This window comes from Dromaius novaehollandiae, chromosome 1 (genome assembly GCF_036370855.1).
Source record: "Dromaius novaehollandiae isolate bDroNov1 chromosome 1, bDroNov1.hap1, whole genome shotgun sequence".
Classification (NCBI taxonomy): Eukaryota; Metazoa; Chordata; class Aves; order Casuariiformes; family Dromaiidae; genus Dromaius; species Dromaius novaehollandiae.
Window position 1 is genome coordinate 35,808,531 of NC_088098.1, and position 11,620 is coordinate 35,820,150.

The 11,620-nt window shown below is 36.9% G+C and overlaps 1 protein-coding gene across 2 annotated transcripts in view; it reads left to right on the top strand.

Annotated features, from left to right (window-relative positions):
* Nucleotides 1-8,905, top strand: part of RAP1B (RAP1B, member of RAS oncogene family) — a 36,794-nt gene extending 27,889 nt beyond the window's left edge. For both annotated transcript variants that reach the window (XM_064508864.1, XM_026100305.2), the window contains exons 6-8: nt 4,028-4,171; nt 5,891-6,006; nt 7,663-8,905. In XM_064508864.1, the coding sequence (XP_064364934.1) occupies nt 4,028-4,171; nt 5,891-5,977 (231 nt within the window). In that variant the 3' untranslated portion in view covers nt 5,978-6,006; nt 7,663-8,905. The remainder of the gene's footprint in view (nt 1-4,027; nt 4,172-5,890; nt 6,007-7,662) is intronic.
* Nucleotides 8,906-11,620: the final 2,715 nt, after the last annotated feature.

Here is an 11,620-nt window from a genome sequence, read left to right on the forward strand (position 1 = left end):
GGGAATACTCAAAGATCAAAATGTCATAATCCTTTATTTAAAGCTTGAATTTGGGGAAACCTAGATATTGCTTTAATAATAGACAGAACTTTGTATAATTGCTTTTTCTTGTCTGGAAAGGTCAATTTAGCATCTGTTTGTATCACCTTACTACTAAGGACTGTGTGAGCAAATTGCTCTTGAAACAAGTGCAGATTTACTAGGAGAGGAGTGGTGAAGGGAGCTTTAGCACCTGTCATCAGACCACCCAGTACAGCGCACTTTTTCCATGATTTTTCTGGATGTGTAAGCATGTTGAAAGAGATTCTTCAGTAGATTGCGTGGTATCTTTAACTTTCACAGGTGAGAGATGTGCATGTAAAAACTAAATCTCATGAGGTAACTTAGAACACGTGAAACTTGCCGATTTGGCAGCATATATATCCAGTGCACTGTTGACATTCACAACCTACTGCCCGCACGTTCTGCAGGATGCCTACATTTTTGTCCAACTTCGAGTTTGAAGTGAGAGCCTTCTATGTGTGTTCTTGTATTGTGATACAGCTGTAGCTGCATTGGTGTTGCTTTGCTGTTTTGCTCTCCCACCCTTTCCCTCAAAAAAAAGAAACTGGTGCTGTCTGTCCTGTTCTTGTTGGTTTTTAAAGGATTTGAGTAGGCTTACTATTCAAATCGTAACTCATCTCTTAGGCTTTAGGAGGAGTAGAACTTAGCTCTATTGCTATATGATTAGACAAGTAAAAATGTTTTTTGTGAGTCAGTTTGCTTAGTCCAGTAGGACTAGCACGTTTCATTAGACTTTTTTTGTAACAGAAACTCACTTCTAGTGAACTAATGTTTTCTGCCAGAAGTATTATAGAGTATTGAAAAACAGTAGGATTAGTCTAATCACTTGTTTAAGAAGAAAACCAGAAACCCAAAGCAACAACACAAAACTTGTTTTAATTTCTTAACTTAGTAAGCTTTGAACCCCTGCAGCATGGTACTACTTTAAAAAAAAAAAAAAAAAAAAGGAAGAATAGTGGCTTCATAGAGTTAAGTTCATAGAGTTAAGATTGCTTATTCATTTAGAGATCTCTATTTTCCAATAATCATAACAAATCCATCTATCTACCAGGCACCTCTCAGTTACTTTAGATTACTACTTAACTGACAAATGGTTAAACTAAAGAGGAAATGTCCCATGTGTTTATGCATAAAGTATGGAGTGGTGTATATATATGTTTATGTTAGACTTTCCAGGGATGTAATTTCTAGCAGCTTCTCATTCTGTCAGCATCATGCACTGGTTCAAAGAGTGGGATTTTGTGGATGTTTTCCCCTGCAAAAAAAAAAAAAGAAACAATATATTATAGATAACTGTTTTTAGTGATTCCCAATCAGAAAAATACTGTTATGGAATCTTGGTTTCACTTCAGAAGTTTGTATAATAAATCGATTGCTTTGCTAAGGCTGTAAGTAAGGAATTTTGCCTGCCTCCTTGTACAGTAGTAGAGAAGTTTGGAGAAATATACTGGTTGGAAGATGGAGCAGTGCTGAAGTAAACTTTGCTTGATAAGGCCATAAGAATTTGGCAAGAGACTAACAATAGCTTGTGTAGTGTTGGGGTTTTTTTTTTTTGGGGGGGGGGAGGGGGGGTGTTTGTGTGTGTTGGTTTTTGGGTTTTTTTTTGGTGAAGCCTCCCAGAAGCCCTTTAGCTATAGATTACTAACTTTTCCTAATTCACATCTGCGTGCTTGTTGCCAAACAATTATATTAAATACTCACGTTCTCACATTTCTTGTGCTGTCCAGGCCCTAAGTGAGGACACCTAAGTCAGGTGAAGAAAAGTAACTGCAGGTCACTGTTACCAGTAGTTGCAGGTTTCTGCTGCAGTAGAATTACTTATCTGTACTGTTATCTTTGTCACTTTCTCCAGTGTAAAATACTTGAATTCTGCTTCAGTTGACTGAGGATATTTGTCCTAATAGCTGCTGCTGTTTTACAAAATTAAGGCATGCTATCTCACTACCCTGTAGCAAATCCTGCTTTGTTTTGTGATTAACATTATTTATTATGTGAATAGGTAATGGTAAGTGAATTCAACATGTAAAATATGTATTGCAGACCTTTGCTGATACCTTAACCCCTTTCCTGTTCTGTTGCTGAATTTTGCAAGCAGCTAAATTACTGATAGGTGAGATCTTTATTCAGCAGACAGGAATTTAATTTTATAGTTATCTTGTGCTGCAAGAAAAGTAGTGAGGGATCTTGTGGGGTTTTTTTGTTTTTGTTTTTTTACAAGCTGCCTTGTAAAATCTTTTTCTTAATTTTGGGCAATGAGTATGAGTAAGTTTGACAGTTATTTCCTGAAGGAAGGAGATGAAACCAGTGCTGCTTAAAAAATAATAATAATAAAAAAATCTATTATCCATTCTGGAGGCGCAGAAGGAGTCATGAACGCAGTATTTACAGTATTGCTGGTTTCTTGCTGCCCATGTGAATTCCTCTGACAGCAGCATGTGTGGTTCACTGTATGCAACGTAAACATTCAGAATGCACTTTGAATTTCCCTCCACTTCATATGGAGTGGTTTTTTCAATGCTGTTGAAGGTTGCGGGGTGGGGAGGGAAATAGTCTTGCTCAAAACTGTTTGATATCCTCCTGCTGTAAGTACTTCAGAAATGCAAGGATATCTCCTCCCTTGCCCAGCCCAGCCCTCCCCACCCTGTGTTTGTCCTTGAAGTAGGTTATCCATTGCAGTAGGATCCATTCCTGTACTTTTGACCTATGAAAGACATATGTCTATGATTACTTTAGAGGCAGAATGAATACAACTGTACTGTATGAGCATGAATGGAAGAAGTTAGTAATTCCTTCTCATAAATTTTTCCTTTGTTTATGGAAAAACAGTGATTTAGTTAGACAACTTGGCCTTATTCTTTCAGTGACATTCACTTAACATTTCATAACATGTAAGTTTTAAACTACCAACTGGAACTCTAAATAGTGCTGTTAAGTTTGGTAGTATAAACTGGCTGAGTGGCAAACTATTGAATGTTAACCAGTGGGTAATGCTGGGCCATGTTCATGCTGTCTCCGCAAACTGAACAGTAATTGTGTAATCTGGAGGGTAAATAACTTGTGTTGTGATAGAATACTAGTGTGACGCAAAACGGTCTCTATTGTAAGCCTTTCAGGTAAAGGTGTTCTTTCAGTAATAGAATACAAAGTCTTTCAGTAATACAAATTCAGAATATTTAAGTCTGTGTGGGTTTTTTGTTTTTGACTGAAAACTCCAACAGAAGATAGAATAATCTATAATCTGTGTTTTGCACTCTTGCCTGTAGGAAAACTTTAGGTGACTATATGGTGATTCAGTAAGCAATAAACATCATAAATGGCTACTTTCCAGTCAGACTAACAAGTGTCACATGCTTGAACTACAGAAACTGATTTTTTTTTTTTCTGCAGTACATGCCCAGATTAGAGCAAACCACATTTAATAGCATGGACAAATTTCATGGGCAGTGGAGTTCATACAATGGCTTGGGCACAAAGTAAAAAGAAGAAGGGAGGCATGCATTATAATCAGAATATGACTGTAGACAATATGACATCTACTTAGTTTTCTTACATTTTCATATATCTATCCTTCTAAAATCAGGATTTGAGATAAACAGGAGAGAACACCCAGGTAGGATATGTAGGCCAACTGGCTCAGGTTGTAACTAATTACAAGTACCTCCTTGGTATGTTTGCCAGCTTCAATAGGCAAGCTGTTTTGTAACACTTTGGTAAATCTTTTTGCAGTGGATCCTGACTTCCAGAATAATCAAGCTCTGATACAACTCAGTGTTGAGTTTACAGTTCTGTAAGACATTCATTTTCAAATCAGAGTGACTGTATTTATTTTCTGGTGTTCCTCAGGGTTGTGGGGGGAAATGTTTGAGAATTCAGATTGGATTTCAGGTGTCTAACTTTGTCTCTTCCCAGAATTGTAATGATTCCTTTGCTGGTATTAGCTCATGTGTGAACTGTTTGTTTTTAGGTGCCTATGATTCTGGTTGGCAACAAGTGTGATTTGGAAGATGAAAGAGTTGTGGGAAAGGAACAAGGTCAGAACCTAGCAAGACAGTGGAATAATTGTGCATTCTTAGAGTCTTCTGCAAAATCAAAGATAAATGTTAATGAGGTAAGGCAAAATACTGGGAGCTGTTGGGGGGTGGGAACAGTGTTCTAGTAAGCAAGCATTACTGTTTGTCAAGAAAAACTAGCACACATATCGATCACAGTGGACAGAACTTATCTTACTGATGTGATACTTCCTCAGATGTTTATTTTACGGGATATAATATAAGCTTTGACTTAAAACTAGTTTTCAAGTTATTTTCATGCAAATTTGGGATAAATGCTTCTGTTTGGTTCAGATTTTTTTTATGTTGCGTTCTCTAGTTGATGTAATCTGCAAACACTGACAATGCACTGGTAGACTACCTTTTACATCCCTAAAACTTGCTAATAGATTCAGGTTATTCAGTAGTAAATCATTAGAGATGCGGGGACAGAATTCCTATGGGTTTTGTCAGAATTAACAGCTGGTTAGAGAAGAGACCTAAACAAGTGTGCTGCAAAGAGGCAGGCAGACCTTCTCTACTATCCGTCTGTCTATTTAGCAGGAGCTAGGTGATTGATCAAACACGTGCATTTTTGGACTTGCCACAGTGCATGTGTTCTTGTCTGGTGGAGATGCCAGCATACAGAAAATCAGGCTGTGTTAGTATTTGCATTTCTGGAACAGCTTCAGTTTTATAATATATCCTGCAGTTGTTGTGTCTTCTGGAAGACATTGTTGGCAGTGTCAGTCAAGCTGAAAGGGCATCTATGCAAGAGTTGCATGTAATCAAATGAGTGTGCTGGTTTTAAGCACATCTGATAAAAAATAAATAAATAAATAAAAATTGTGTGTTGAATTAGTTGGGAATTTCTGGAGACTACTCAGTTTTTCTGAAATAAAAATTTATCAGCTTAACAATATAAAAAGTCATATGTTTAATAAAACAGAACTTGCTTCAAACACTAAAAGCCCTTGTTGGAATGTTTGTTTCTTTGTTTAATAGTGCTTAGGAAACTGCTAGGATGGCTGTAGCATGGGGACTTCCTTTTCTAAAATATTTAAGAGATGGAGAAATAATTGGAAAAATGTCAATAATAAAGCAGATGTTTAATTGTAGTATTTAGATGCGTCTTAAATTAGCATTTCCCCAGAACTGAGTCTCTTAGAATTCTAATTAGAATGAGTGTGAAAATGTCTCATACGTTGGTAACTTTTCTAGGAAATGTTAGGCTTTTGTCATGCTGTAGCCCTGGAGAGGCTGCTGAATTAATTGCCTAGACTTGCCTTTTTTAAGTACTAAGGTATCTGAAAAAGTATGAGATTATTTGAATACTAGACCATACTACTAAATATGCAGTGTACTTGAGTTACTATGAAAATTGGCAGTTAAAACTTACTAGGACATTCTTAATATTAGAGTGCCTCAAGTAAAAAGAAACCTGTGTCTTGTTTCTTGGCCTAAGTGCTAAATTGCAAAGTAATAGCATATAGTTGATGGCTGAGGTGGTGTACGTTGTACATTTTCAGACAAATTTGACCTATAGATTAAATAGTTGGAGATTATAGATGCCTTTATGGTTTGCTTCATAAAAACTGGAAAATCCTTGGCGAACAGTTGTATTAGAAAGTAGGAAATATGCAGGTGTTAAGTATACAGTTTAACTTTCTGGCTTCATGATAACTACATGTTTACAGTGGTTCTTGAGTATGTGAATGCCTTACATGTGAAGGCTCGAGGGTAAAAGTTGCAAGAGAAGCCTCTCAACTCCAATAAGCAATTGATTTTTATATTCACAGATCTTTTATGACCTTGTGCGGCAAATTAACAGAAAAACTCCGGTGCCTGGAAAAGCACGCAAAAAGTCATCATGTCAGCTACTTTAATACATAGCTGTACTGTAGCTCTGAGCCAGGTAAACCCTTTAAATTTTTCAGGATTTTCTGTTATATGGTTATTTAAAAATCCTTAGTTATGGTAGCTGCTAATGCAGAACTGCATTGAAAATTCATGGTTGACATTGACTTAGAAATGTGTATGATCTTGATTTTTGCCATTCCAAAGTCAGAACTACAAAATATGTGCCAAGTATACTGTTCACATTGGTATTGAAATTTCATTCAGCCCTAAGGTGTTTGCAAAGCTCAGATGAACAATACTTGTTCTGATACTTCTAAATTTCAGCTTTGGGAAACACTGTTTTCTTTTTAAAGGCTGGTAAAATATACTGCAATAGCTCAATCATTGGGAATGCAGACTGTAAAATATTGTAGTTTGCATGCTAAAATGTCACTTCCTTCTTTGAACTCCTGCACATATTTGCATTGGATCATAGGAATTTAAGCTTGCTTTCTTTGGACTATATGGATATTTTATAGACTCAATTGCAATTAGTGTTTTTGGAAGATAATTGTGAAGTGATCATTGTAACACTCCAAATATTTGACCTGCAGCTATTGGTTACTAGATCAATTTCTTACATAGTGACAGTTGGCTAATGTTTTACCTGAGTAAATCCATGCTTTAAGTATACTGTCGAAGGTTCCAGCAAGCTCCAGCCTGCTCTTTAGCAAGTTTTTTCAGAAGCCAGTCAGCAGTGATGAATTTTGTCTCTGACTTTCTTGTTCTTAGGCAGGGTTCCCCCCTCCCACGCCACCAGCCTTAGGACAAGCAGAGGTGTGTCTGTCCCTCTGTCTGTCCCTCTGTCTGTCCCTCTGTCTGTCCCTCTGTCTGTCCCTCTGTCTGTCCCTCTGTCTGTCCCTCTGTCTGTCCCTCTGTCTGTCCCTCTGTCTGTCCCTCTGTCTGTCCCTCTCTCTTTTTGATTGACCCGACATAATACAAATATTACCTGTTCACCTTGATTACTTCAAGTTTGTTTTCAGCCATCAGTTATGCAAACGTCGTATGACCAGTAAATCTGTTGTGTATTGTAGCTGTTCAAGCAATAGAATTGTACTTGGTGGTTCAGTTCTTTATCAGTACTGTGATACTTTATTTTGTCATCTGCTTACTTGACATACTGGAGGATCCTGGTAGGAGATTTCACTGAGTTAATATTTGTGGTAATATTCAGGCTTGTGTTAAAATTCAGTTAATGCTATGTTTAGCTCTTTGATATCTTTATAAAGCTATTTTGAATGGATTCAAGTAACTCAAACTGAATAAAACTGAGAGGCTTCCAAAAGTATCAGCTGAGGTTCACAGAAATGATTGCATGCTCTTCTTTCTTTTTTAAACAGGGCATTCAATTTAGGAGCATTGATTTCCACCACCACCCCCATTTTTTCCCCTCTACTATCTATCATGCTATAAGCGGAACTAGTCCCATCCATCAAATATCAGTTTTACAGTTCACTCTGGATTACCTTATGTATCTCAGTTCAGCTTACTTACTGAGATAATTTGTTATTTGTGTGTGTGGAATAGAAGTGATATTAGTGGAGAAGTGATAAGGTGGTTATTTTCCAAGTCTGTTTTGTAACTGGCTAATCCTTACATTAAATAAAGAATTGAGCAGTGAAAATAGTGCTTAACTATTAGCTGACGCTAACACGTTGTTTTGTCATTACAGGTCTGAAGAACTGTTGCCCAATTCAACAGTGCCAGCATTCCAACTTTATTAAACCTACCAACATCTTAAATGGACTTTCCTGTGGTGGTACCCTTTAAGAAACGGATGAAAGCTACTACATCAGTTTGCACATTCTAATCACTTTCCAGTGTCACGAGAGATTTTTACTTATAAATATTCTAAGTGTATGCAACTGGTAAAACCAGAGCCTACATCCAGTATTACTGATAAGAGACATTGTTCATCCACCAATGTTGTACATGTATGAAAACTGTGTACTGTATACTTCAGCAATCCCCACTTTCTATTGGAGAGTACAATAATGTAAATCCTAAAAGCACCACTATTTTAGCATAATAAAAGAAAGTCCAAAGAGCTCCTATATAGACTACTCCAGATAACTTTGCTTCATCGGTATTTGTAGCTTATTGTAACTTTTTTAAAGAAATACAGGATCATCATCATCGTATTGTACAAAAGCGCTTTGATTAACACAACAGCTATATAGTTTTTTAATTTTAGGAAAAACCTGTGGAGACAGTGATCTAGTCTTTAAGAGTCCTTTCAGTATAATGTCTGACTAAAGACATGGCCTTTAATATCTGTTGGGAAGGAAATGTCCAGACTTTTCAACCTTTTATTGTATGTTTCCTTTTCCTTGTTTACATAGGGAATAATGTTTATAGTTGTGTGTACAGTGGGGGTCTACAACAAGAAGTGTATATTTTAAAACGATTTTTTAATGATTTAACAATTTTTTGTAAATCATTTTTGGGCTTCTGCAGCTGTAGATTCTCACTGTGAATTCCCTTGCTTGCTCATGCATAAGTGTATTTGCAATACCAAATATACAGGTTTAGTACTTTTGCCTGTTAGTGATTGTTTTACATGTGTAACGTTTTGGTTGAGATGTTAAATGGTGGAAGAGTACTGTGGATGTGAATGTGGGAAGTAATTTTAATCATGTGTAATTGGTCACAGGGCCTAAGTTGCAGTAATTAACTTTTGCTGATTTATTTAACAATGCCTTGTTGCTTTGTATGCATTAACGTTTGGGTGTAAAGATTGTGTGTATATCCAACAGGGAGCCACAGTATTTAAATTGACCAACCTAATGTTACAACTGCTTTGAGGTGGCCAAATGTAAACTAAAAGCCTTAATTAAAGTGGTGCAATTTTGTATGACTTAGCATCAGTAGTTCAATAAATTTGGATTGCCATGCAAGGGCTTGCATTACAGTTATATACTACTTGAATGTTTTGTGTTTTAGTAGTGCTAGTAAATATTGATTTCAATGTCACTTGCACAGTACAGATTCATACATCTTAGGACCAAAAGGAACCATTATGACTTTGTCTCCTGACATACATGCCGTAGATATTTCTTCTAGTAGCATCCCATGTGCTAGGGTGGATGAACTTCTGACTGGATGAAACTCCATTTACAGTTTTGGACTTGGAATATTTGAAGTGTTAAATTTCTTTTGCAAGGGAGGAAAAAAGTCTTACAGGAAAATAAGTGTCTTCAAAGGTTAGACTTAGTGGCTGTTTCCAGAACTTGAGGATGTGTTGCCTGTGACTATTTTCCTTCTTTCCAGGAAGAAGTCATTGCTAAAACTTACATAGTGTAGCTAAAATATTCTCTTAGGATAAAACACTGTATATGGTTTTCTTCTGGATGGTTAAAGCCTGCTTGTTTGGTTTCAAGGAAATCTGCAGAAGAGCATTCTTGCAGTATTAAGTGTAGAATTTTGCAGGCTGTAGATATGTTAACACTGTTGGACTGTGAAGTGGAATACTTGGACTGTGGATGATCTGATCTTAGTTGCGCTGTTGAAAATTAATGTCACACCCAAATACTGTTTCTCTGGCACAGAATTATCAGAGCATGCTCTAATCCATTCCTGCAAAATCAATCAGATTAGGCTGGCTCATACTAGTAAGCGCTGAGCTAGTTTACTTTGCCCAAAGTGAATTTAAGGAGCTCAGATGATCCTTCCTGCTGGTAGACTTGGCAATTTCTTCAGTGATCACAGTCATTTAATGGAGGTAATGCACTCCTTCACTGTGCAGAGTCAGAATTAAGGTTGATATCCCTTTCTGTTTATCATTAGAAATCAGACTATGCAGTTGATGATCCCCATAAATACCTGTTTTGGTATGCTCTGCATACTGATCGGTTACCAGAGTAGAGCATTCAGTGCTCTAGCCTGACCTGCTTCTTTTGCACTAGATCTCTTCCTCCTTGCCTACCCAATCAGTACCTTTCCTCCTTTGACTTCCAACCTCTGCTTATTCAGGTCTTTTAACACTTCTGTGTCCCAGTTGTCATTTTCTCTGTGTTCTTTTCAGTGTGTTTCTCTTCCAAGTAGCTGTGCAGATGGCAGGAGGTGGGAGGGAGAAGAAAAAGAATTCTTTGATAGCATGAGAGGGGGGTACTGGCTTGGTCTGTTTGTCCAGCCAAAGAGTATTAATTACAGGGAACATCAGCTTTGTCCTGGAAGCTTTACTGAGCTATTCTTTGGTTGTGCTGTGGAATAGTAAATCTATAATTTCTCAGCAATAGAGGTAGTAAGTTTTGAACAAGCCCCAGGAGAGTAAAATCCTCAAACTTTATCATCTCAAGATACTGCTAAAAAAGGGAAATACAGTTTTCTATCCCCCTCGTGCCCCCACCTCTCGGTGTATTTAGAAGTAGGCCAGATTTGCAATATTAACAAATTGTAACCCAGGTAATACCTAAAATGCAGGATTTTTCTCCTATGAAAACTTAGACAGGCTTCAAGGAAGCAGTGTTCCACCAGTTAAAGGGAACATGTCTGACAAAATGATGCTGAGGAAGTGATGGACCTGAAGTGAGGAAAAACTCATGAAAGAATTTTCTTCATTTCTGAGTAGTTATGGCATGAGGAGCTGCTTCCTCTGAGGAAGTGAACATCTAGTTCCTCACAGTAATTGGAACGATGTAAACAGTGACCACTTCCAGAAAAGAATCCTGTCTGCTGAAATTTTTGAACACATTTTAAAATGTCTTGAGTATAAGTGCTTTGTGTACAAAGCTTGAGAAGTTTACACTTGTGCTACTTCAAGAGAAAGAGAGCACTTTCCATATTGAAGCAAGAACAACTGAAGAATGCAGACAGACCGACTTATATTGAAATGAGTAAGGGGAGAAATGTTCTTTATTTGTAAACACACCTCCTCTTACAGAGATTAGTTTACTTTGGTCCTTCAAAAAGACATGGTTCTACTTACAAAGCTTTGGATGAAAACATGCATAATTCATATTTTATCAGAAAACTAATGCAGTAATTTTCCAGACTCAGTACTATACTATATGTATTGCTGCTTACTGCTTGTAAAGTTAGTTTATGCTTACAGTGCACACAAAGTTTGCGACTGTTTTACTTCCTAATCTGAAATTGGTATTTGTCAATAACTCCAATGTCTGAGCTTTCTGTGGAAAAAGTTATGTTTATGCCCTGACATACAAAAGTATTATTTAAGTGAATTGCACTCTCTTCCTATTAGGACTTCTTCCTTTAAGTACAAATTTATTATCCCTTACACCCTTACATTGTTATTAATACCTTTCTTCATTCTCAAATTAGTCTGTAAAATGAATGTCTACTTGCTTATCTTAAAGCAATACTTGAGAATTGCAAGATGTTTTCAGATGCCCAAATGAATGGCACTGTAAACTCAAACTACTACTGTTCTCTGCATAAGAGAACATAACTTGTGGAAAAGTACTGTAGAGTTAGATACTAAGTTTGTTTTATAACATGTACTGTGATATTGTGATGCTAGAAGGGGGAGGTGGGAGGAGAATACTGCTGAAGTTTTGATTAAAGCTGTGCATTTCTCTCCAGTCCTGGTGTAATTAGAATTGCTGTTTCCTCATGGGTGAAGACTAGAGATGAGTTTTCTTCTTTTTAAAAAAGCTAAATGAATTGTG